At 47.6% G+C, this 26,295-nt stretch overlaps 1 protein-coding gene across 2 annotated transcripts in view; it reads left to right on the top strand.

The window, feature by feature from the left end:
• The window catches only part of Pou2f3 (POU class 2 homeobox 3), an 82,889-nt gene extending 57,050 nt beyond the window's left edge, over positions 1–25,839 (top strand). For both annotated transcript variants that reach the window (XM_048417204.3, XM_085688633.2), the window contains exons 4-13: positions 3,500–3,604; positions 5,051–5,153; positions 7,476–7,558; positions 10,458–10,640; positions 11,038–11,179; positions 12,815–12,951; positions 15,649–15,810; positions 21,514–21,580; positions 22,914–23,049; positions 24,561–25,839. In XM_048417204.3, the coding sequence (XP_048273161.3) occupies positions 3,500–3,604; positions 5,051–5,153; positions 7,476–7,558; positions 10,458–10,640; positions 11,038–11,179; positions 12,815–12,951; positions 15,649–15,810; positions 21,514–21,580; positions 22,914–23,049; positions 24,561–24,600 (1,158 nt within the window). In that variant the 3' untranslated portion in view covers positions 24,601–25,839. The remainder of the gene's footprint in view (positions 1–3,499; positions 3,605–5,050; positions 5,154–7,475; positions 7,559–10,457; positions 10,641–11,037; positions 11,180–12,814; positions 12,952–15,648; positions 15,811–21,513; positions 21,581–22,913; positions 23,050–24,560) is intronic.
• The last annotated feature ends 456 nt before the right edge of the window (positions 25,840–26,295 follow it).

Here is a 26,295-nt window from a genome sequence, read left to right as displayed (position 1 = left end):
AGTTACCAAGAAGCCCCAACCTACAGCTTGAGAGGGTTCTACAGCCAGGTATTTTGTTTGTTGAACTGGGAGGTGCGCGTGCCCCCCCCCCCTCCACAGAAGAGTGTGGGGGCATCGATCTAGGAGGCAGATGAAAGGATGCCTTTTCTTTTATGGTGGTGCTGGTTTCTGAACTTCAGCATTGCAGGAAGACCTGGCAGCGATCCTAACAGATAGTGCCCAGGTTGGAGGCAAAGCGCATGCTTCTGCGCTCCGTCATAGCTTATCTCTCTCTTCCGAGCATAATGAACCTGGAAAGGAACCCGCCACTTGCCTTTGAGCTGGAGCTATGCCAGGCTGCCCGGGGTGGTTCTACCGGTGTGATTTCTCCTCCAGGTTTCCATGCTCTCCCTCTGCCCCCCTTCCTCCATCCTGTCTCCTCAGCCTCTCTGGAATAGGGGTGCTTGATGACAGAAAGGGAGTAGACAGCAGAGAGATATGGCAGGAAGGCTGGCCAAAGGGGCTTTCAGTGCAGACCAAAATTTGCTTTAATGGTGTTGGTTTTGGAAGAAGCCATTGGTTAGCTAGTCTTTAAAAACCTGCTAACAAATATTTCAGTGTGGAGACTCTAAGGACTGTGGTGGACGCCGGTGTCCGCACTTCTGAGATGGAGGTACCAAGTGTGATGGGGAGAGCTAAGGGGTCGCTGGGAGGGGAACTCTGGAGGCCAACCCACATGCCATGCCTTTTGAGTTCGCAGAATCCCTCTGTTTGCGTAGTGTTACAAACCCATTTCTTTTTCTTCCTTCCTATTGCTTCAAGGTTCCAGAATGATCTTTCTCTGTGTGGGCAGTGATTTGCAAAGTCTGCTTGGAAAAGCTAGCTTCCTCCAAACTGTCTGCCCAGGGCTTCTCTGGGGTCTCTTGGTGGTCACCTAGTCCACCATCTGTGCATGTGACTAGACTTGGCTATTCCCTTTTAGAGCCAAGAGGGAGAAAACTACATAGGAACATGTAGCAGGTAGTCAATAAACCAAGTCTCCTATTGCTCAAAATCATACAGGAAGTTAGAGTCAGGGTTATGATGAGAAACAGGGTCCACCTTGCCCAGTGTCCAGGGTTTTCCTCATGAATAGGTTTTGTCTTATTTTAAGTAGTAGATTTATTTATTTTTAAAGATTTACTTACTGATGCATATGTGTATGTGTATACATATGCGTGTAGGTACCCTTGTAGGCCAGAAGAAGACATTGGGTCCCCTGTAGCTGGAGGTACAGGTGAGCCTCCGAATGTGGGTGTTTGTCTCCCGAAGAGCAACAAGTGCTCTTAACCACAGAGTTGTCTCTGGTCCCATTATTATCTTTTAATCAAACAATATTCTTTAGATTCCCACTATTTGCCCCTTCTTCTGTCGGCCAATAAGAATCCCTTCCTTAGTGATCCAAATCCATTTTCCATAGCGATTCAGCCCAGGCTCAGATGTTAATCTCAGTTTATATAATTATTTATTTGTCTTTGTTGTTGGTTTTCTGAGGCAGATCTCCTATGTGGCCTAGACAATCCTCATCCTGGATATGCGCCTGCCTCATCCTCTAGCAGCCAGCATGCACCATCTGTAACTCAGCTTTTGCTTGGGTTCGTCATATTCCCGGTATAGGCCGAGACAATAGTCTAAGCCAGCATCTTTTATGTGCCAGAGTTTTATCGGTCATGAAAATCAGCTGGTCTATTTCAGAAGGTCCCACCAAAGTTTCTTGAGGGGCGGTGTAGATTCTGCATTCCTCGATATATTGCATACACTCAGAGTCACTTGGCTCCTCTCCCGGTGGACTTCCTGAAATTTTGCGAGAGAGTAATTGTTTAGGAGTGGGGGGGGGCATAAGCAGTACTTCCTGCCTTTCTCGGGGATTCCTGGGAAACCCAGGAGTGGGTGGTTCTTGTGTCATGGAAGGGGAGGTAGAGACTGGAAAGAACTGGAAACCACCAAAGGTTCCTCAGGCTATGGTACGGAGGACACGTCTCTGCTCGCAGGGAGACTGCCACCCTGTCACCAAAACCATGCCGACCCAGCGGGCCTCAGCAGATGCAGTTGACATGGAGAAGGTGGAAGGAGGGGTGAAGAGACAGAGTCCCCTGACCTGCAGCTGTCAGGCTTCCGGGCTTCCCAGATGGGAACTGATACAGAAATAAAGAGCAAACTTTGGAGATCAATTCAAGGATGTCACGTGTTTTGCTCTTTTGAGGTGGGGAGTGTTAAGGATACCATTTAGAATCCTAGTCATCTCAAAGGAAATGCTGATAGTCCGGCGTGGTGGAAAAGCAAAGGATTTATAAACATTTGCTCTAGTAAGCTTTTGTGTTTTCCTGTGTTTGTTTTGGTTGGTTGATTTTGTGTACACCCAGGCTGAGTTCAAATATGATCCTCCTGCCTCACCCTCCCAATGGCTGAGATCACAGTGCACGCACTACACCTGGGCACCGAAGATTATTTTCTGGTTTCGGGTTTTGATTGTTTGTGTGTTTTGTTTTTGTAGTTTTTGTTTGTTTGTTACAGGGTCATATTGTTCATCAGAACAACTGGGACTGTTTATAAGCGACCCCGCCCCCCCCAGATCAGGCTGCTGACTATTGACATTCCCACATAGTAGGGGTGAGGAGGGTCATTAGACCCTCCCCCAAGATCCTTGTCATTCCCTCTGTACCTTCTGGCCAATTGTAGACAATTCTGACCCCATTATGTGTGTACAGACCACGGACAATTAACTGGAGGGTACACTCTATAGAGGGATGGGGAAGTCATCATCAGTGCTGGGTAAAGATTTTCCAGTATGACTGATTTGGGGTCCCTTATTCTCCTGTATGTGCCCCTCCTGTGCTCTGTAAGTAAACCTGTTAAACTCACTGTTTTCCCAGAGTGCACTTTGGTGGAATCATATTTGGTTTGTTGTTGGGGCCTTATAAGGCAAAGACAGGCTGTATTTATATCTCTCCCAAGGCAAGAATTCTTTTTTTTAAAAATTTGTTTATTTTTATTTTATGTGCATTGGTATCTTGCCTGCATGGATGTCTGTGTGAGGATGTCTGATCTTGGAGTTTCAGACAGTTGTGAGCTGCCCTGTGGGTGCTGGGAATTGAACCCAGGTCCTTTGGTAGAGCAGACAGTGCTCTTAACCACTGTGCCATCTCTCCAGCCTTGGCAAGAATTCTTATATAAGCCCCGAAACTCACCATGTAGCCTAGACTGGCCTTAAACTCATGGCAGTCCTCCTGCCTCAGCCTTCTAAGCACTGGTGTCACAAGAATGCACCACCATCTCTGGTTAGCTTTCTCATTACAAACTGCCTTGCAGACGGGTCCTGTAGAATCCTCTTGGGACCCATCCATGCCTTCAGTCCAGGGGATTCTGGGCTACCTGCTTCCTTTCCAGACTTGTCACTCATCTCCTGCTTTAGCCTTCACAGTGCTGTTTCTGTCTGCTGGGGGTGCCCAGGACTCACCTTCTCCTTCTGCCTCTATTGCAGATTAAGACAGAGGATCTGGGTGACTCTCTACAGCAGACCCTTTCCCACAGGCCATGCCACCTGAGTCAAGGGCCTACCATGATGCCTGGAAACCAAATGTCTGGGGTAGGTGCCAGCCCGTGCCACAGACCCTGCTATACTTTCTAGGTTGGTGAGTCTGTTTCAGCCCCGTCTACAAAATGTTGGCTCTCTATACTTATTACCCTGTGAATTCATTCAAGGAGCCCCCATTGCAAGCATAGGAGGCCTGGAAGTATGTGTGTGGGGTTTCCAAAGCCAGTCCTTGCAGAAGTGAGACCTGATGAGGGACACAAAGGGACATGTCAGTGCCTTTGCAGTACCAAAAGCTAGTCTTGGCAAAAAGGATCCAACAGCTATGTTGCAACACTGAGGGCCTCCCGTGATTAATGCTGAGTAGTGACAGACCGTCTCTGTCTCCAGTGGGCACACTCGGCCTCCATCAAGATTATATGACAAAGCTAAACTAGCGAGGAGGGCTCGCATCTGGAGAGCAGTGAGCCTCAGCCCAGTAGCATAGAAGTTTCCAGGGGATCTTGTGGTTCATCCAGGGAAGAAAGATCTAATTTCTGAGCCATTCCTGCGACTGGCATGTGTCACCTCCTTCATTCTTGGAGGTTTGTCAAATGTGTATGCCACAGGTCTCTCAGGTCTGTGGGATCTGGAACCCCCAGATGCTGGGATTCACCGTGTGTATGTCTTGAGGCGGTGAGGGAAGCTTAGAGCAGTGAACATTCTGTTTAATATTAAAAACTAAGCCTGGGGCAGTACTTGGTGGTACACACCTTTAATCCGAGTACTCAGGAGGCAGAGGCAGGTGGATCTCTGTGAATTCAAGGTTAGCCTGGACTATGGAGAAAACTCCAGGCCAACTCGCATTACATAATAAAGAGACCCTGTCTCAAAACAAAGCATCAAAGTCAGGCATGATAGTGTATGCCTGTAACCCCAGTGCTTGCCAAGTTGAGGCAGAAGAAATAGCTGCAAATTCAAGGACCTCCTGGTCTATGCAGTGAGTTTGCAACCTTTGTTGCTAGAGAGCAAGACCTTGTCTTAAATAAAACAACAACAAAATAACGCCTAGTTTTGCTCCATCTTCTAGTACTTTCTAGAAAGATTTGGGTACAAGAAATAATTGAAGAGTGGCTTTTAGCATAATCGAGTGACAAGACGGTTGAGGAAAATGTACAGTTGGGATTGCTACCACTTCTAGATAAGCCTGTGTAGCATGGGTAATACCTACTGTTGGTCCTCAGGGCGTCTACAACTGGGAGTCAGGACAAACAAAAACATTAGGACAGAGTTAAGTAACTGTGTGCTTCAGGGACTGCTTGGTGGATTGCAGGAGTAACACCAGCATTAATGTCTAGCTACCGCGTGCCATGTGTTGAGGACACATGGCAACACGAAGCAAGGACACTGCCCACAACCTCCCAGAGTTTGCAATCCCAGGCACTGCAGGAGCTGTAGGTCAATAGGCTTCAGGTTCCCCGATTGTAGGCTCTATAACATCTGTGCATCTCCCCACTACAGGACATGGCTTCTCTCCATCCACTCCAACAGCTTGTGCTAGTCCCTGGTCACTTACAGTCTGTATCCCAGTTCCTGCTTTCCCAGACCCCACCTGGACAGCAAGGTAAGGTCCCTGGGCTTTGTATAATCATTGCCTGAGTCTAGAAAGGGCTGATGTTGCTTACTGGGCAGGGGGTGGGGGAGAGAGGGGAGACAGAGAAATTGCTCACCCCTCTGGTATGAAAACTAACTTGGAACTGGGAATAGCTCTCATCTGAGAGAAAGTTTACGTAGCATCCAGGATGCCATCGTGGCATCTTTAATCCCAGCACACATGTAAGCGGAGACAGGAGGCTGATCCTTGGCTACACAGCAAGTTTGAAGACAGTCTGGGCTATATGAAATCCTGTCTGAAAAAGACCAGCTTTTCTGCCTGGGACCTAGGAAGGGGCTCCTAGGGGTGGGTACGGGGGGGCTCCAGATTCTTCATCTTCCTCATTTCACCTCTCTGCTCTGGCTCTTGCTGAGACTTCATTTTCATAGGAACCAACTCTAAAGGTGCAGGATGGTGGGTGTGGGGTGGAGGTGACATGAGGGAGAAGCAGCTAGCTCCCAGGGATTCCTTTGGAAGTCTGGCTTGCATTGAGCCTTTCCCCTCCCATTGGCCTGGCTATGATTCTGTCTGGATGGAACAGCAGTGCCTCCCACAGGCTACAGAAAATAGGTCTGATTGTCTTTGGCAGGGAAATGACTCCCAAGCTTTGAGCAAACACATCAGAGCATTAATAACACTAAGTATCATTGCTTAACATGCCCGGGAGTCTGTTGAATTGCTTTCCTAGCTTATTCCTCAGAGTAAACTTGTGCTATAGATAGCCCTACTGCATGCTGATGGACATACTAGAAAGTTCCAAAAGAATCTAAGATCCATGTTCTAGATGACTGCACTATACTGCTTGTCTTTGCATTCACCACTGCCAAACAGGGCTGAAAATGCTATCGGAAGTATAAACTCTCCATAGCTCATACTCTAGAGGAGAATTTGAAAGTCCAGGTAACTGTTTTCTACACTGGTTACCTGCCTAAGACACAGATCCTATGCTTAGCCTGCCTGGAGTCTCAGACTGGCGCTAGGATGAATGGAAACACATCTGAGTGTTTATTTTGGCTAACCGACACCCATCATACTCCTGGACTAGGAAAGAGAAGATAAGCATTGGTTCAGTTTATTTCTAGAAGACTCCAAGTGACGTGAACATGGCCCAGGCACAGAATTCACAGGCATTGGCATATTATATACAATGGAGGGGACAGAAAAACAGGCTAAATTTGAAGTCAGAGAAACTCTTAAAAAAAATACTAGCTATGCTTCTTTAGAAAACTTACACAATCTCTACATGTTTCCTCTGCTACAAAAAGGAAATAAAGCTCTGCACCCCAAAGTTATTATTGATGGGTGCTTGGGCAGTGTAAGTAAATTAATACTCCAGCTTCCTCATTCCTAGACCAGGGTTCCTCCAAGATCTCTCTTACCTTTTGACCTTTGGGGCAGAAAGGTCAACTCTAGCAACTGTGGTACCTCAGTGACCCAGAACCGTCTGGGGACAACAGATATGCCAAGGGGCTCCTCTATGCTGAGTGGCAAAGATGTTCTATTCCCATTGTCGGTCTTGCTGCTTTGAGGGCTCCCCCACTGCTCGGAGTGAGAACTGCTGACTCTGGCCATCTGAAGACAAGAGCTACTGATCACAGTCATCAGAAGGGCAGAGCCTTTTCTTGGTAGTTTTTCTGAAGATGGAGGGAGAGGGAGGTCCCTAGGCAAAGTAACATGTAGATAGAGTCTACACTGCCCAAAGGGAGTTTTGAAGTCCCCAGCATCTGGCCTTCCCTTTGCTCTCAGGCCTCCTTCCAATGAATTTAATGACCTGGTCACTAAGAGCCTCTAACCAATGACCCAGTGCCCTTCTGAGCAATATGGTGCCAGCTGCTTGCTCTACTCTTACAGAGCTGGTGGGCCTAAACATCCCAGCTGCTTTCCCTTGCGGACAGCTTGAACCACTCTGGTCCCCCGGGGCTCTGTAGTCATTCCCGTGTCCTTGCCCCTCTGGGCAGATCCCAGGGAGAGTGTCCTGACCCTCCTCTGCATTAGCAGCTCTCAGCAGGCAGGCAGGCAGGCAGGCAGGCAGGCAGGACAGGTTTGGGGACTGCTGTTTACATCTGTTTATCTCTGAGTCTGGTTGGCCTCCACCTGTATGTGGCAATTCCTGGCAGTGCCCACAGGGCCTTTCAGTCGAGCTTAAGTTGGGTTGTGGGGCCTGATGAGGTGAGCTGGAGGAGGGGGCAGCTAACATGATTTAGTGTCCAGCTGGTCTTTCAAATGGCCTGGATTTTGTTTGTTTTGTTTTGTTTTGTTTGTTTGTTCCTTTGTCCCTCCCCTGTCACTCAGGTCTGCAGCCGAATCTTCTCTCCTTTCCACAGCAACAAAGCACTCTACTCCTCCCACAGACAGGGCCTGGCCTCGCCTCCCAGGTAACTGCCAACCCCCTCCTCCTGCATCTTCATAGATTCTCAGACTTCCTGCCTCTTTAGGGCAGGACACTTGCTCCTTAGGGCCTCTCCCTGTTGGCATCTGGGAAAACCCCAAGCTATTCCTAAGGAGGTAGGTTTTCCTGTCACTAAAATGTGGCTCTTCGGCTGGCCTTATATCTGCTATGGATACATAATTCCAGTCATGTCAGGTTCGAGCTTCACCGCTCTAAGAACTTAGCCAGCTACTGCTACTCAGGATACTAAGCTACACCCACTCCAAGTTCCACCCAGATGCCATCAAGTCCCAAGAAAGGTAGGACAGCAAAGACAGTATCTCGCCTCAGGACCACTTCAACTGCGCTCCAATGGGACAAGCAGGCTGTCTAACAGGAGGGCCCTGCGCCTACCTGCTTTGAAGCATCACACACACACACACACACACACACACACCACCTGTTTGTCAATTAGGAAATAAAAAATAAAAGTCTGTTTCTTGCAAGTCTTGCCAGCCTCATGCCAGGGTGTCTCCAGGACATCAGATGCATTATTTGTTTCTACAAGGGATGACTGGAAATGACTACAGAGTCTTGTACTATTCCTTCTCTTGGTCTAAAATCTCCCAGGACCAATGCCCACAGAAAATAACTAGAAGGAGAGCGCCACCTAGTGGTTGGAAGAAATGGGAACAGCTAAGTTGGATGCTGCACTTTTCTTCTGGCTGCATCCAAGAACGGCATAGTTATAGAACCTGATCTATATGACACTGAGGTCCTAGAGCGTACCCAGGACCTACTCAAGAGACTTGAGATAAATAGTCCAATTAGAAGACAATTAAGGTCTTTCTACTTGGGGTGCCAAGGTTTCTGTCTGTAGTCCTAGCTACCAGGGAGACGAAGGTAAGAGAATTACTTGTTGAAGACCAGCTTGACTGTCTGTAAGTAAATGAGTAGAGGAGTCCTCCTGGAGTATGATGACTGACCAGCAGTCACAGAAGCAAGGGCAGAGAGGGATAAGTGAACGGCATCTGGGACGTCAAAGTGATGCAATTGGGCAAGTGATGGGATTGTGGGGGAGGAGGGGAATGTGTAGCTCAAAGTTCTTGTCAAATGCAATAGCAAGTGAATTTACAGAAAGGAGTGTTCCAGGATGACCAGAGCTTTGTTCTGGGGATCTGGTCGGGGCTACCTCTCTCTGCTCCCATCCTCATCTCCTGCCAAACAGGACCCATCTGTGGTGTTTCTAGCCACTCCAATCTAGGAGACTGACTCCTCCTCCTCGTAAGGATGCCTATCTCTGGGAAGCAGAACAGGGGAGAGGATTGAACTTCCTCTAAGGAATAAAGAAAACCAGGAAGGAGAGACAGGGAGACAGGGGATTTCCGCTCATTGTCCTCCCAGGCAGTGTGCAGTTCTGTGCTAGACACAGTCCCTGGCCCCCAGATCTAGACTGCACGCCATCTTGGTGGGATAATAGATAGATCAGGCGGCTGGAGAAGTGGCTCAGGGGTTAGGAGCCCTTGCTGTTCTTGCAGAGGGCTTCGGTTTGCTTCCCAGCACCCACATGTAGACTCACAACCATCTGTAAGAACTCCCGTTCTAGGGGATCAGATTCCCTCTTCTGGCCTCCAAGGGTCCCAGGCACACATGTGGTGCATTGACACACAGGCAGACAGAACACCTGTACACATAAGTCTTTTTAAAAATGGACATTTTAAGCTAGCTATATTCTTGATCTCGTGTGAATGCAGCATGGCCCTAAATTAGATGGTAGATTTTCCTATGAAAACAGACTAAAGAAGAGATATCTCCTGGCAAGGTATGTTGAGATAGCAGTAGTTAAGACAAATAAACAAAAAACTTTGCTTGGGGCCGGAGAGATGGCCCAGCATTCTACTCATTCCCAACACTCACATAGTGACCAGTCTAGGAGATCAAACATCCGGTTTCTTGCTTCCACAGGCCATGGATACACTTGCATGCATGCATACATACATATATGCAAACCACCCAAACACATAAAATAAAAACAAATAAATCTTTCAAAACCACCTTTGATTAAAACTTAACCCTCTCCAAGAATGGTGGTGTTTATCTGTAAAGCCTAGTACTGCAGAGGCAGGAGGATTGTGAGGACCAGTCAGATTGGGTGACAAAGCAAGACCTTTTCTCCACCCCCACCCAAAATGGATACATAAAATAAACTCACAACATTCTCATTAAAGAAAACTGGTAGAGGCTGGGTGGTGGTGGCACACGCCTTTAATCCCAGCACTTGGGAGGCAGAGGCAGGCAGATCTCTGTGAGGTCAAAGCCAGTCTGGTCAACAAGAGCTAGTTCCAGGACAGGCTCCAGAGTCACAGAGAAACCCTGTCTCAAAAAACCAAACCAAACCCCTCCCTGCAAAAAAAGAAAAGACAACTGCTCTAGCAGGAAAAGTAACACTCATAACTATATCTTGAATTTCCAGATGTCCCCCACTATCCTCAGTCTGGGACTGTTGTGCCTCTATCACCTTGCTCTGTGGAAAAGAACAGGCAAATAACCTTTTCCTTGTCCCGTGCTGGGATTTATCCCATGCTGAGATCTCAGATCTTGTAGTAAACAACCCTGCCAGTTCCTTTTATGGCGGAAAGCTAACAAGGGGAAGTCACCTACTCTGAGTCAGTGAGTCACAGACCAACACCCAAAGAGGCCACCTCCTCGTCCTGCTTCTTTCTGCTTCTTCTCAGGGTATGCAGTGTTGGATCCAGATTCATAGAAATACCAATCTCTATTGCAGCGATAAGGCTCAGCATGCTCCAGGACATGTCACCCTGGAAGTGAACTATTAGTAACAAACGTAGAGGCCTGTGCTTGGCCTGCTGAGACACTGGCTCACCCCAGCTTGTGTTCCTTATCAGGCAGTTGGACGCCCTGGGCTGTCGGGATCCTCTTTAGAGCCCCATCTGGAAGCCCCTCAGCATCTACCAGTGCCCAAACATCTACCTGGCCCTGGAGGGACTGATGAGCCCAGTGACCTGGAGGAACTGGAGAAGTTTGCCAAGACCTTCAAGCAGAGGCGCATTAAGCTGGGCTTCACACAGGTTTGCTTTGGGAGCAACGGACGGAAGAACTGGGTTCTGTGACAGCGGCTGGGCTTCCCAAGTGCAGCCTTCAGGAGTGTCCTGATGCCAGTTTGGAGCGCGTTCACGGCATCCTGCTCCCTGCCAATAGAGGACAGGTCACTAGTGGGAAGGAAAGTGAGGGCATTGTAGGGAGGAAGAGACAGGAATAAAGACCAGGCAAGGGCGTGGTCCATTCAGAGTGTAAGGCAAGAAATAAGCCAGTTTTGTATCCTAGAGGAAAAAGCTCTGGGAAGGTGCAAGGTCGTGGGCAGATGTTCAGAGCTCTGCCTGTATGGGAAGCATTGGGGCCATAGAGAACACAGGCAAAACAGAGACATCTGTCCCTCACCTTCCTCCCTCTCAATGCCTCTTGCAGGGAGATGTGGGACTGGCAATGGGGAAGCTGTATGGTAATGACTTCAGCCAGACTACCATCTCTCGATTTGAGGCCCTCAATCTGAGCTTCAAGAACATGTGTAAACTCAAGCCACTGCTGGAGAAGTGGCTGAATGATGCAGGTGGGTGACAGAGAAATGAGAAATGAGCATGGAGGGGGCCCCAGGAGATTTCACAGGGGTGATTCTAGGGGTGTGTGTGTGACGGGGCTTGACTAAGTCAAGGCATAGAATAGCCTTTTTCCCCTTTTGAGCCTGGCATGAACAAAAAGGTAAAATCCAGGAGAATGGTAAGCAGAGATGAAAAATGTGTCTTTTTCTTTTTTTTTTAATCCCGAAGGAACCTTTTGGCAGATGTGGCTCATCTGTAACAGGGCAACTTGCTTCCCTTCCTTTCCCTTCCCTTCCCTTCCCTTCCCTTCCCTTCCCTTCCCTTCCCTTCCCTTCCCTTCCCTTCCTTTCCCTTCCCTTCCCTTTCTTTCTTTTTAATCCCTTGCCCCAGAGCTACCTATCCTATATTTCAAGACAACAGTTTAGAGGCTAAATTTAATCCATTTACTCAAATTGTTGTAGGGATCAGCCTAGGTCAGAAGATGGCAAAGAGGGCCCTGCAGGGACCCTCTGAGGCAAAAGAACCAGACCTAGCTCAGGTCTTTATTTGGCTGTTCTGGAGCAGAATAGGCAGTTGCTGTGGTGAGGACTGGCCAGAAAAGCCTGTCAGCAGGAAGGGTGATGAGGAAGTAGGTTTGTCAGGATCCGGGACTGCCAGGAGGTCAAGGGGGTAAGAAAAGTGTCAGGGCATTTGGAATGATGACCAGAACTTGGCATTTAGGAAGAATGAAAAGTAGGACTTCTGACATTTGGACCAAGTGAAATTGTTCATTCTTGGGAGCTGACCTCGGCCTGGGAGGTGAGCAGCCTGAATCTCTACCTACTCTAGCATCTGCTTCACCGCCCCAGTTGAGAGACCTCCCAGAATATCTCCATACATTGCCAAGTGTGTGGTGCAGGGTAGCCCCTGGCCCATGTGAAGAGGAAAGGAATAAGCCCCTCTCCAAGGCTAAGCTCAGTCAAATAGGAGTGTAGGTTATGAATTACTACTCCAGAGTTAAGGGCAGGAGGAATAGCTTAGGTGTCCAGGCTGGGTCCCTTTAAGGGAGTCCCCTCACTCAGAAGAATGTGTGGGAGTCCTCTTCCTCCTCCTCCTAAATACACTGCTCCTGAGACAACTTTTACTGAAACATCCAAATAGTAGAAATGATGGAAGCTCCTAGAATCTTTGGGAAAGGGTTTGAGGACTCATCATTACTATAACTTTTCCCCACCCTGCGGCCTTGGCTTCCACCTTTCACTCGAGGACAAACGTCTTCGGAACTAGCATAGGTTCCTACGTGCCTGAGAAAACCCATTTCACTCAGTACTCAAAGAGGGTCATATCTTTTAAAACAGGTCAGACCATGTGACTCATAGTTCCACCTCATCCCCCACACCCATGCTGGCCACTGAGGCCTAGGCATCCCTGAACTGTAGCGGCAAACACATGGAGACTCTGTGGTAGGAGCCCTGGGGGGACATTCATCCAGAGCATCCTGGAGAAGCAGGACTTGATCTGTTCTGGATTCTCTGCTGGGGTCAAGGCTAATTCTGAATATAGCCCTGCAGAGTCCATGGGAAGGGTTGAGAAACCTCAGGTTTACTCCGGCAGACTGGGCCAGCCACACATCTCTGTCTCTGAGCTTCATTTGTTCCTCTCTCCAGAGTCCTCCCCATCAGACCCTTCGGCAAACACACCCAGCTCCTACCCTACTCTCAGCGAAGTATTTGGCAGGAAGAGGAAGAAACGGACCAGCATCGAGACCAACATCCGCCTGACACTTGAGAAGCGATTTCAAGATGTGAGCAACCAACCTCCTAGGGTGGGAGTGGGTGGGCCAGCTTGTGCAGGTAGGTTAGCAGGTCCCACATATGCAGGAAGCTGGCTCAGTGCAAGATGCTAAACACTACTCTCCCCTGCTACACAAGCGCCTGTCTTGGGAGGAAACCTAGTCACTCTTCTCTAGGAGCCCAGAAATGCTGACTTTCTTCGAGAGTTCCAGAAAACTCTTTTCCTTGTTGACATGTATTCGGGTCTCGTTATTCTTCTCACTGGAAGATTCAAGAATGAACACAGCATCCCAGTAGGGCGTGTGTTTCTGTATACATTTGAAGTAACAAGAGAAAGCCAGGGCATTATGTAAAAGACTCCATCTCTTTTGAAACAAATTTTACTTTTCAATTTAAAAGTATAATAAAGGGCTGGCAAGATGGCTTAGAGAGGGGAAAAAGAGTGTTTGTAGCCAAGCCTGGTGACCTGAGTTCAGTCCCTAGAATCCACATGGTAGAAGGAGTACCAGTTCCTGCAAGTTGCCCCCCTGAACTCCATCTTCCTTTGCCATAGTTTATGCCCCATTCTCAAATAAATAAACATTAAATTTTTAAAAAGATTTTTCTAAATTTTTTTCTTTTTTTCTTTATATTTTTTCTTTTTTTTTCAAAGTTTATTAAATTATAAAAGTTTCCATTTCCGCCCCTCCTCCCAACACCCTCCCACTCCCCCTACTCCCTCTCCTCCTCCCTCTCCATCCCTAAGAGTAGTCAGGGTTTCCTGCCCTGTGGGAAGTTCAAGTTCCTCCCCCCTCCCTCCAGGTCCAGGAAGGTGAGTATCCAAACAGACTGGATCCCAAATATCCAGTATATGCAGAGGAAACAAGTCCCAGTGTCATTGTCAATGGCTTTTCAGAAAGACTCCGGGCCAGCCACATTCAGAGAATCTGGTTGGATCACGTGCTCATTCAGTCCCAGTCCAACTGGCCTTGGTGAACTCTCATTAGATCAGTCCCCTTGTATCAGTGGGTGATCGCACCCCTCATGGTCCTGATTTCCTTTTTCATGTTCTTCCTCCTTCTGCTCCTCATTTGGACCTTAGGGGTTTTCTAAATTTTTTAAAAAATATTTTTAACTTAAAAAATAATACAGTTGCCGGGCAGTGGCGTTGCACGCCTTTAATCCCAGCACTCAGAAGGCAGAGCCAGGTGGATCTCTGTGAGTTCAAGGCCAGCCTGGTCTACAAGAGCTAGTTCCAGGACAGGCCCCAAAGCTACAGAGAAACCCTGTCTTGAAAAAAACAAAAAAACCCCAAACAAAAAAATAATGCAGTCAATGTTCATTAATAACAATTTGGAAAACATTAGGAAGAAAAGTAGAAAGAAAAGACGGCGCATTGCCTTTTGTTTTTGTTTTGCCTCTTGTCTGCCTGTCTTGTCTTTGCTTTTTAAGATACGGTCCCACACTGGAGTTTACCTAGGCTGACCTGTATCTAACACTATGTAGCCCAGGCTGGCCTCAGACTCATGCCGATCTTCTTTGTGTCTGCCCCCAAGTGTTAGGATTATAGGCTTGTGCCACCACCCAGCTTCCAGTGCCTTCTGAAAGCAATTGTAGTGTTGCTCTTCGTGTTCATTTAGACACTTGGGGTTAGACTGCACAAGGCTCTTTTTGTTCCACCAATTAGAATGGTTTGCTTCTTACAGTTATTTTTAAAACATGCATTCTTTTTTTTTTAATTAAAAGTTTTCAAATCTTTCCATGTTCTCAATTAGATATTCTAGCCGTCAATTCTAAATAAACATTCTTCTCAAGGATAGCCAGAGCATATTCTTGAAGGCAGTGTGTGCAGGCTGTGAGCCTCGTGGGAGCCGGGGAGGAGTGAGAAGAGGGAAATACAGGTGATAACAGCGGACCTCTGTGGGGATCTGTCGTGTAGCTTCCCCTAGAGCCTCGCTGGTTACTGAACACGACTCAGTCTAGCCCTGTAGATCCTGGCTGCTAGGACTGCTGGTCTGGAGCAGATTCCCCACTGAGTCTGGCTCAGGGATTCCGTGGCTGCATCCTGCCAGCAGGATGACTGGAGTTGAGTTTCCCATCTTTTGAGTTTCTGAGAGCAGTATAGTTAAAGGTGAGGGATACAAGAATGAGGGAAAGGGGCTCAAGCCACAGACTGGGTGGCAGGTCAGCGGGACAGAGCGATGACATCATATGGCCTGCAGCTCTCCCACAGACCTGGTGGGCCTGAGCAGTCCAGCCTCCAGTTTTCTAGGAAGAGATGTAACAGGAAAGGTCATGAGGAAGGACTCAGGAGGGAGGTTTTCCTCAAGAACTCTACTTCTCCTCCATAATTCACCCACGGAGGGCTTGCCGTGGGAATTCTCCAAAGGGAAGGAGGACAGGAAGGGACCAACCTTTTGCATCCTCTCATCCATTCCAGCCCTGTGCTTGATGGTGTACACATACTTTCTCTTGTAGCCCATACCATAGTTCTGCATGCTAGGCAGGTAGTCTCACTCTGTATCTGGAAAGACTGGGGCTCAGAGGTAAAGGGAATTGCTACCGACGCTCAGTGCACAGATGATAAAGTCAGTATTCCACCCTTGGTCTGACTCTAAGGCGTTTGACCCATATGTTCAGTGTTTTGTGTTTGGAACGTCTGACCCTCACCTCTAACTTCTGCCCCTGTTTCTGTCTCCTGACCACACCCTATCCCTCTGTCCCTATAGAACCCTAAACCCAGCTCAGAAGAGATTTCCATGATCGCAGAGCAGTTGTCCATGGAGAAGGAGGTGGTCAGGGTCTGGTTCTGCAATCGACGGCAAAAGGAAAAGAGAATCAACTGCCCTGTGGCCACGCCCATCAAGCCACCCATCTACAACCCCCGGCTGGTAAGTGACTTGGAGCTAGGCTGGCAGGCTGGCTGCCAAATACTCGGGGGACATGTACGTGGAGGCCAAGAGTCTTCCATACCACAACATGGTAGGTTGTGGGTAGGGGAGATTCAGTATATGAATAAACAAAGAGATACAACATATAAAATATGCATAATCTAAGAAGATTAAAGAGGAGTGGAAGGGAAGGGGGGCTGTTGGGATGGTTCAGCCAGTAAAGATGCTTGCTGCTCAACCTGATGATCCAGTTTCCATGTCTGGGATCCCCATGGTGGAAGAAGACAGCCAATTCCCAAAAGCTGACCTCTGACCTCTCACACATGCTATGTGTCACTTACATGCCCACACATATATGTAGCATGAATAAAGTGTAATACAATCAAAAAACAACAACAAGAACAAGACGATTGGTGTGTTTTCGCCTTTTTAACAGGAAGGTTAGAGGTGCCCTGTCTGATTAGGTGGTATTTGAATGAAAATCTAAACTTTGAAAGGGGATTGAATAATATGTATATCTAGGGGAAAGAGTATTCAAGGTGGAGGGACCACCAAGGAAGTCTATGCAAAGGGTCAAAAGGCAGATGAATTCAGAGAAGTAGCAGAAAATAGACTACCTCAGGCCTTGGAGTTCAGTGAGAGGACTTCAGTTGACTCGAATAAGAAGGTGTTGGAAAAGCCTGGATGTATAAATCTGAGCTGGTTGACATGGGCTGCTGAGTGGAGAATAACTCGGGAAGCCGGAGACATGCCAGAAGACAGCCATCAGGCTGAGCAGAGGAGGTGTGGAGGGTGGTAGCCATGGTGATGAGAGTAAATGCTTGGACTCTGTATGTTCTTCAGCTGTGAAGCCAATAAGATTTGCTAATCGCTCAGATTCAAAAAGCAGATCAGCAGGCTGTTTTTTCCTGGGATACTTGTTGGTTTCATTTTGTTTGTTTTATGGTACAGGGTCTCAAGTAGCCCAAACCAGCCCTGAGCACACTGTGTAGTTGAGGGTGACCTCTATCTCCTAGATCCTGGGATTATAGGTATGCACCAGCACACCTGGTTTTTCTGGTGCTAGATATGGAACCCAGGGCCTCCTGTATGCTAGGCAAACATGCTACCAACTGAGCTACTTGAGTACTGGATGCATGTGGTTGGCACTACCCTTTTAAAAAATGTCGGTCTGGACATGGTAGCACATACCTTTAATCCCAGCACCTGAGGGGCAGAGGCAGGCGGATCTCTGTGAGTTTAAGACTGGAATGATGTACATAGTGAGTTCCAGGACAGCCAAAACTACCTAGAAGGACCCTGTCTCCAAATAATGATGATTATGATGATGATGATGATAATAATAATAATAATAATAAAATTTGAAAGACTGAACGAAGAGCAGGCTTGAAAGACAAAGACAGCTGAGAATCTGGGACCATTTATATTAAGTTGTGTGTGCTTTGTGGTACCCAAAAGGCAGTACCTAGATGGGGTTAAATCTTAGCCTCTGGTGTTCCAGGAAAAGCCAAGGCTGAGAATAACTTGAGGTTCTAGGGAGACACAGAGGATTGGGAATTAGAATGTGTCCTGCTCCGTCTAGGGAGAGATGGGATGTGGTCAATGGTGTAGCGTTTTCCATCTTTGGTAGCAGTGGTGGTAAAAGGGTAGAGAAGCTGGATAAAATGACATCCTCTAGTTTTCCGGCAGGCTGGTTGCAGGCTGGGTAAGACCTACATAAAAAAACTCACACATTGTTGATTTCCCCTATATATCCACAGACCAGCTCTATGTTGGTCTTTGTGCCAAGTGCCAAATAGATGCCATTTATTCCCAGTGCCAGGGGACCTCATTGTCTAGCAGAGGCTACACACAAGTAAACAAGAGTCAAACAGCAGAATCATTTCTCTAAGCAACCTTAGGAGCAGCCGCTAACACACCTAGGGGAGGGTGGCTAGGAAGGCTTCCCCATGGGAGGTCATTAGTGCCCGAGTTGAGGCAGGTAAGTGTGAGGTGGAGCTGACTCCAGGGGAAGTGTGAGAACAGCTAGGTGGGAAAAAATACACAGCAAGTTCATGGAACTTCAGGTGGTTCCATGTAGAGGAATGTTGGAAGGTGAAGCTGACCTGGTCATAGGACAGGGGATAGAGGAGGGTGTCAAGAGATAAACAAGGGTTAGGGGTGTGGTTTAGTTGGTAGAGTGCTTGCCTACTATGCATGAAGCCCTGAGCTCCATCTACAGCACCACTGTGGAGTCTCAGCACCTGGGGTGGCTCAGAAGTACATGGTTATCCTTAGTTAGCAAATATATGAGGCCCTACATCAAAAACAACAAAAATATAAGCAAAAGGCCTCGGTTAATAAACTCAGAGCTGGCTTGGGGCAGGGAGAGCGGTGGAAGGGGAACCCTGGAGATGACTCAGAGTGTTCCGGCTGGGCTAGCTGGGCAGATGGTAGCAGTCTGTGTGGACCTAGCAAACAGGACCAGCTGGTTTTGGGGTGCGGAAAGGTAGTACTCTAGTTCTTTGCATCGTCATGATGTAGGCCTGCAGCACACTTAAGTGGGACTGCCCCTGGAGTCTTGGGATGATGGCTACGGAGGCCAGGAGAGAAGCTGGGAGGGAGCCATGGGTTGGGGCTACCACGAGCAGGTGGTAGTTGCAGTCCTGGGTAAGAAGAATTCCATTATGGAATTTGTATGAAGTAAAGACAGAGAAAGGTTCACTTCCACGCTCTGGGGGCATCAGGCCTTTGAAAACAAGAGGATCAAGGGAAGAAAGCGAGAAGGGAGAGGCTGATAATGCAGGAAGTAAAACCAAGTGTGCAGGAGAGGTCTAGCCTAGTGAGTCCCACAGCAGCTTTATGGGAATGCAGATAAAAGACACTCAATTCTCTGGGTGACTTTAATCCCTGCACTTGGGAGGCAGAAGCAGGTAGATCTCGGAGTTTGAGGTCAGCCTTGTTTACAAAGTGAGTTCCAGGGCAGCCAAGGCTATACAGAGAAAGCCTGTCTTAAAAAAAAAAAAGTCAGCATGGCAGCAGTGGGGAGCCCATGATTTGCCTGAAGTAGCAAGAGTGCTTTAGTAGGCGGAAGAGGAGCCTGGGAAAAGGCATGTGGTTAAAGAAGCTAGGGCTAGAGAGATGGTTCAGCAGGTAACAGCACTAGCTGTCTCCCAGAGGAATCCGAGTTCGATTCCCAGAACCCACACGACAGCTCACTCACAACTGTTCAGGGGATCCTATGATGTCTTCTGGTCTCTGCAGGCACCAGGCATGCTCATGGTGCACTGACACACATGCAGGCAAAATACCCGTACACACAAAATAAAATTAAATAAATCTTGGGCTGGAGAGATGGCTCAGAGGTTAAGAGCATTGCCTGCTCTTCCTGAGGTCCTGAGTTCAGTTCCCAGCAACCGCATGGTGGCTCACAACCATCTGTAATGAGATCTGGTGCCCTCTTCTGGCCTGCGGGCATACATGGAGATTGAACATGTGTACAGAATAAATAATTAATCTTTAAAAAAAATTAAATAAATCTTTTCAAAAAAAAATATAAGTTTCTCTAGATAGTAATGGTCATGTCATGCCCGGAAGACAAGAGTTCCACACCCAGTGCCGTGTAGGTTAGATGAAGGAGTGTCTTCTGAGCCTGTCTTTCTTTACCTCGGGTCTTGGTGTAATGAAAACTGATGTCTTTCATTTCTGACACAAAGCAATCTCAAGCTAGCTAAGTCAGAAAAGGATATTAATAGGAGCTGGAGAGATGGCCCAGTGGTTAAGAGTTCATCCTGCTCTTGCAGAGGACCTGCGTTTAGTTTCCAGCACCCACCTGTGCACCCATCTACCAGCACCTGTGTACCTGACGCCCTCTTCTAGCCTTTGTGGGCACTGCAGGCACATGCACCCCCCATACACACACACACCAGCACATGTATACATAATTAAAAATAAAATCTTTTAAGAAATAAACAATAAAATTTTAAAGGGGGTTGGGAGGTATATGTAGCTCAATGTTATATATAGCCCTGGCTTAGCATACATAAGAACATGGCCTCAGTTCCCAGCAAAACACACACACACACACAAAGCATCTTGGCACTGTTTTGCTACCATATGTAAAAATAATGCTTAAAGTAAGGGGCCGTATATATGTACGTTTGCATATGCAGAGCCCATCTTTAGCTGGAAGTGGAGGAAGCAATCACAGTGACTGTACACACTATTATTCATTTGAAAACAACAGGGTTCTTGGGTGTGGCATCTGGGAGAGGAGGAGATGACTGATAGCATCTCTTACCACTCTGCCACACCTCCCAAACTGCCCCGCACTAGCCTCCACCCCTTGAGGCCCTGCTCATTGTAAACCGAAGGGTAAGTAGAAGAGAAGGAGTTCTGATTAGGTAGGAAGAGAGAACAGGCTACTTCCTGTTGGACGGGCTGTTCCAGAGTTGTTTGGAATCCTAGCAGATGGCAGGTCCCTAAGTGGAGTCTCTCCATCAATATCCCATGAAAATGCTGGTCAGAGCTTCCTGGTCAACAGGAGAAAAGTAAGAGGGGCAGGAATATGCAGATCTGAGCTCAAAGGTGGCGCTAAGAAAGCACCTAGAGATAAACAGTCGTCCACAGACCTTTTCTTCCGGGAGCAAGGGAGCTGACCTTTAACAAGCCGGTGCTCTTTGCCAGCCACAGGGCTGGAAGCTTTATAGACATTATCTCATTAAATCTTAATTAAATGAAATATCAGGGAGGTGCTGCTGCTGTTTCACAGATGAGAAAACCAAGCCTCCCTGGGGTTGATAGCTTACTCATAGTCACGCAGGCCGTGGGTGACACAGCCAGGTCTCACACCCAGGTCTGTCTGCTCATTACTTCTTATCCTAGGCTGCTCTTGGATAATCATAGTGAGGGGTAGGTTTCTGAACTGGGAGGTTAAACGTGTGGGGGGATGGGAGTTGGGGAAGGGCAGAGGGCAACATTGGGTATCTTCCTCAATTGCTTTTCATCCTATTTTTTGAGATGGGGTCTTTCACCAACCCTGGAGCTTCCTGGTTTGGCTACACTGGTTGACTAGCAAGCCCAGGGATTCTCTTGTCTTTCCTCCTCAGCGTGGGATTACAGGCTGTGACTGTTAAAACAGAGATTTCACATGGTTGGGATTGAGAGGCAACTACTTTAGTGATTGAGCCAAGGTGTCTCCCTAGCTCCTGAATGGCCCCTTCTGGCGTTTTAAGTCTCTACCTGCTTCCTGGGTTTTTTTTTTTTTTTTTGATTGTGTCTTGCTATGCATCCCTAGCTGACTCAGAACTCACAGCTGTCCCCTCGCCTCAGTCTCTCAAACACTGAGATTATAGGCATGTAAAGTAGAAATAGAGCAGGCAGTCAGCAACATCTGCCGGAGCAAGGGCCTCAAAGGCTTGCTCATCACTCCTCCGGGGCATTGGAACAAACCTCTAGCCTGGCAGTACCAGAGGAACTTTGCCAGGGGCACCAGCAGGAGGGGGAGTGGGCTGTGTCAGCACCAGGGAGCTTCTGCAGCAGGCCAGAAGTGGGTCCTGATGGCTGTATGTAGTCCACAGGTCTTCCTATGACGCACAAGGTGAAAATTATGGAGCAGGAGGTCACTGAGGAAGGCGGACTGCTCTCTGAAGCCTTTCACCCAGTGTCCTGGCCAAAGGAAGAAGGATGCAGCATGGACATTCACAAGCCTTTCTTGCCTTTCAGGTCTCTCCGTCAGGATCTCTGGGTGCCCTCTCTGTCCCTCCTGTCCACAGTACCATGCCTGGAACAGGTGAGCTTCAAAAGAGGTTTCCAGACACCACAAGGATTAATATAAATAATATATTAAAGCTGAAAGGACCCAGGTGTGGTGGTGCATACCTTTAATCCCAGCACTTGGAAGACAGAGGCAGGTGTTCGAGGCCAGCCTGGACTATGGAGCAAGTTCCAGGACAGCCAGAGCTACCTAGAGAAACCCTGTCTCAAACAAAGCAAAGCAAAACAAACAAACAAAAAAACCTTAAAAGGCTTTTAACCTAAGTCAGCACTTCCTCAGCGTGTCTCAAAGGACATTAAAAATAAAGGCTGGGAAGAATAGGGTTCTGTGATCACATAAGTTTGGAAAATATTGGTAAGCAAAGTTTAAACAAACACTTGTTTTCATTTTACTTGCAGCATGGCTCTGCACTCAAGGGTATAAATCATTTTAAAGTGAATTGTATGAAAAACCTGGAGGAAGACGGGCTCCCAAACACATTTTCAGGGTTCTGTTTCTCCCAAAACACCTGTAGCATTTCACAGACCTAGATAAGGATATGTCCATCTGTCCTCTGGAAGCCTCATATGCTGATCTCTGCATGGTCTACCTTCCTTTTTCTTTTTAATCTTAGTTTGAATAGTAAAATATATGGTACTCTATCCATGAAACACATATTGGGATTCCAAACATGAAGAATATCTATCTACTTAGTGCAAACCCGCCCTTTTACAGAGGGTAACAATGAGTTTCAGGGTGGGTCGGGACAGGGCCAGGGCCAAGACGAACTTTGGGTTCCCTCTCTGTCCCTCCTGTCCACAGTACCATGCCTGGAACAGGTGAGCTTCAAAAGAGGTTTCCAGACACCACAAGGATTAATCTAAATAATATATTAAAGCTGAAAGAACCCAGGTGTGGTCCTGGGACCATGCACATTTTCTTTGTAGAGTCAGAGAACTGAGACTCTGGCAGCTTCTCTGCTCTCATGTATGCCTCATGCTTTCTCCCTATGCCTCTTCCTTTCCTGAGCTTCATCGTCTTCTCCCCTCCTGCCCAGGGTGTGTCCCGCAGATTTTGGCATCTGTCCTCCATGCATTTGGCAAGTCTTGGACTGACAGAACCAGCCGCACTGCTCTGAGGGCCTGGGCTGCTGAGAGCACTTGAAATAAAGGCCCTGCCAAGGATGGGCTGATGGGTGGGCCTTGATGTTCACATAGTAGAAGGTGGGCAGACAGGCGGGGGTAGGGAGATGGTAAGGCGCCCTTTGGGGATTCCAACAGGAAATTATGTGTTGGAAGGGCTGTGTCGCAAAGGTCCCCAGACCCAGCAACATTATTTTGGCCTTGTTTTTGTCTCTCTTTGTCCTCAGTAACGTCATCCTGTTCCCCTGGGAACAACAGCAGGCCTTCGTCTCCTGGCTCAGGACTCCATGCCAGCAGCCCCACAGCATCTCAAAATAACTCCAAAGCAGCAATGAATTCCTCCTCCGGCTTTAACTCCTCGGGGTAAGTGGACAGCAGCGAGGAAGCATCTGGCAGGCTCAGGGACATGTGAGGAGTTGGGCTGGTGCCATAGATGAGAACTGGAAATGGGAAATGGGGTAACAGTGGAGGTGGGATGGTGGGGGCAGAGTGAAGAGCTAGACTGGACTGCATCCCCAGGGAGTGAGGATTCTAAAAAGAAGCGCTAGCCAGCGAGCAGTCCTGGCAAGGGCCGATGTCAACAAAGCCAGAATTTCCATCCTCAGCTTTGATGGTGGAAATTTCCAAATGCTCACGTGAGAAAGGAGCAGGTCCTGAGCTGGACTCAGGAGCACTCCTCACCAGGAACTCGAATCACAGAATATTATGGCAGGAGTCTGGAGCTCAGGCATAGACCAACTCTGGCCCTCAGGTGTGGCTGGCTCACAGAGAGAAAAATGCTACTGAGATCTGTCTCCCAAGTCTGCTTGGGAGGCAGCAGGGCAGGCCCTGGCGGGTCTTAGCTCACAAGCTGAATAAACTCCTGGAAAAGGTATTCTTAGGATAGGTGTCGTGAGATTCTTCCCTGGTGCAGAAGACGACAGATTTGAAGCAGGGTGTGAGGCTGGGGAGACAGTTCCTTTGGTAAGACGCTTGCTGGAAAGCGTGAGGACTGAATCTGACCTCCAGAATGACACAAAAAAAGCCAGGTTTGGCAGTGTGCTTGCAATCCCAGTGCTAGGGTGGAAGTGAGAGGAGAGGCCTTTGGGCTCCAGGCCAATGAGAGAATCTGCCTCAAAGAAGGTGGGCGGGCCAATGAGAGAACCTGTCTCAAAAAAGGTGGGGACAACACCCAAGGTTGTCCTCTAACCTCCATAAGTGTGCACACTGATGCATATATATAATTTTTTTAAAAAACAAATTTGGGCATGGTGGTACACACCTGTAATCTCAACATGTGGGAGGATGAGGCAGGAGGATTGTGAATTTGGAGGCAGCCTGTCTTGAACATGGACCCTATCTTTTCGTTTGTTTGCTTGTTTTTGTTTTTCGAGACAGGGTTTCTCTGTAGCTTTGGAATCTGTCCTGGAACTCACTCTGTAGACCAGACTGGCCTCGAACTCACAGAGGTTTGCCTGTTTCTACCTCCTAAGTGCTGGGATTAAAAGCATGCATCACCACTGCCCTGCTGGAGACCCTATCTTAAACACACAGGCAAACCAAGTTGAATGATAGGTTACACACTTGAGCTTTACAGGAAGAGATGAATCCATTTGTCCAAATCTAGGCAGTTCAGCAAGCAGCTTCTATTTGTCCAGATATTTCATAGTCTAGAAAGTCAGAATTTCTGAGGTCCAGGAGACCCAAATAATATTAGTAGTTTAATATTTGAGATATGATTCATACGCCATAAAATTCACAAGGTTGTACAATCATTACTGTTATCTAATTCCAAAATGTTTTCATCACCCCTTAAGGTCCTCTCTACCTGCCTTTTAGCTGTCACCTTCCCATCAGGTTTGTAACTCTGGCTTGGTCTGTTTCTTTTTTCCCAGACCGTGGTACCGTTGGAATCATCCCACCTACCTCCATTGAGGCCAAAAACTTCCTCCAGTTCCACCTGGCCCCTTATTCTCACCAGGACGCAGGGAGTCATGCCTTCCATGAATGGACAGACTACTTGGGAATGGGTGGGACAAACAGCCACTGCTGAAGAGCAAACCCACATTCTTGCCTTCTCGGGGATCCAGAGACTCCAGAGAACCAAACTGTGACTGCAGACCACGCTGATGCCTCAGGCTCTTGATAATCCTGCTGGGAGTTTACTGTGTTCTGCCGTGCCTGTGGCCACCTCCTTGCTCTAATGTTTTTGATGGCTTCACTGTGGCTTCATCTCTCAGAGAAAGGCCTTGTGCCATTGACTTCTGGGGACAGCCATTAGCTCAGTGCGCCAAGCTGTAAGAATGGTAGATCATGGTTTTGACTCTGCCCTCGGCCACAATCCTGAACAGATCGCAAATTCTGTGGAAAGACTGAAATCTCGCCTTCCACCAAAGCCTTATTTTGTCTAATTAGCACAGTTTCTAGTTTTGCCTCATTTTCTTTTATTCTTGCTCCCTTTTCTACAACCGAATGCTTCCATTCTTGTGTCCTACAAAGTCCCTTCCTCTCTGCAGATGGCAGAGCTACCCTTTGGCCATATACTTCCATACACAGGTATTCTTTGTTGCCCACATACACCCAAGTTCAAAAATACTTGTCTTTTCTCTGTTCCCTGTGTTTCTGTTTGTCCTGCCCCCTCTCCTTTCTCCTGACTATAGAAAATTGAGGAATCTGAGCGAGAGAGAGGGAGGGAGAGAGAGAGAGAGAGAGAGAGAGAGGGAGGGAGAGGGAGAGGGAGAGGGAGAGAGGGAGAGGAAGGGAGGGAGAGGGAGGGAGGGAGTGCCATGCCCAATATACTGACCACACTCTTGTACGTAGCCTTTTCTTGTTCTGCATTATGGCCTTTCCTCTCTAATGTGTAATTTTCCAGCAAAATGTCTAACTCAGGTGTGAATTTTGATGATGTCTCTGTAATATTTTATCTTCTATTAGAAAAGGAAGGGATACCAAAGTGTGGGATACTTCCACAGAGTTCCCACATGGCTGGGGCTCTGCTGACTTTGTGGGGAACATTGTATGTGGAGTCTCCTTTTGTGGGCCTGTGTGTTAAGCTGTCACATGAAGCCGTCCCAAGAATTGGTAACTTTTTTTTTTGTTTTTTAAAGACTGAATATCCAGGAAACTGTTGAGACTCAAAGGAATCTGTTTCTAAATATATTTGTATAGCAATGATGTAACTATTCCATGTTAATAAGCGGCTCCGAGGAGGGTTCCGTGCCTTTCTGCGTGTGCAGATAATGGAAATGGGGTGGGGCAAAGGAACTCCGTTTGGAACACGAAGTGGGTGCTGGTGGTGGCCTTATTGACACAGGGTCCCTAATTGCTTGGCGTTCTACTTTGTGGGGCAGAACTACTTTGGGAACTGTGTGAGAGATTGTCCCCCAATTTATAAGAGGGGGAATACGGTGAATATTTAAGGTCATGTCACTTAATGAGGTGGAGGCCAAGGCAAATCTATCTTGCATATCCTAAATATTAACTACTCAACTGTCGTTAAATACAATGGAAAGCAAATGCTGTTTAACAGAATAATTTCATAATGCTGTTTATTGGCTTGGGAAGACATCTCCACCTAGTGAGACACTGAAGACTAGAGAAGCTATTATTGAACTTTTTATTAGGTTAATT

This window comes from Myodes glareolus, chromosome 4 (assembly GCF_982192425.1).
Source record: "Myodes glareolus chromosome 4, mMyoGla1.1, whole genome shotgun sequence".
In the NCBI taxonomy this organism is placed as follows: domain Eukaryota; kingdom Metazoa; phylum Chordata; class Mammalia; order Rodentia; family Cricetidae; genus Myodes; species Myodes glareolus.
This window is presented reverse-complemented; position numbering and strand designations above follow the sequence as displayed.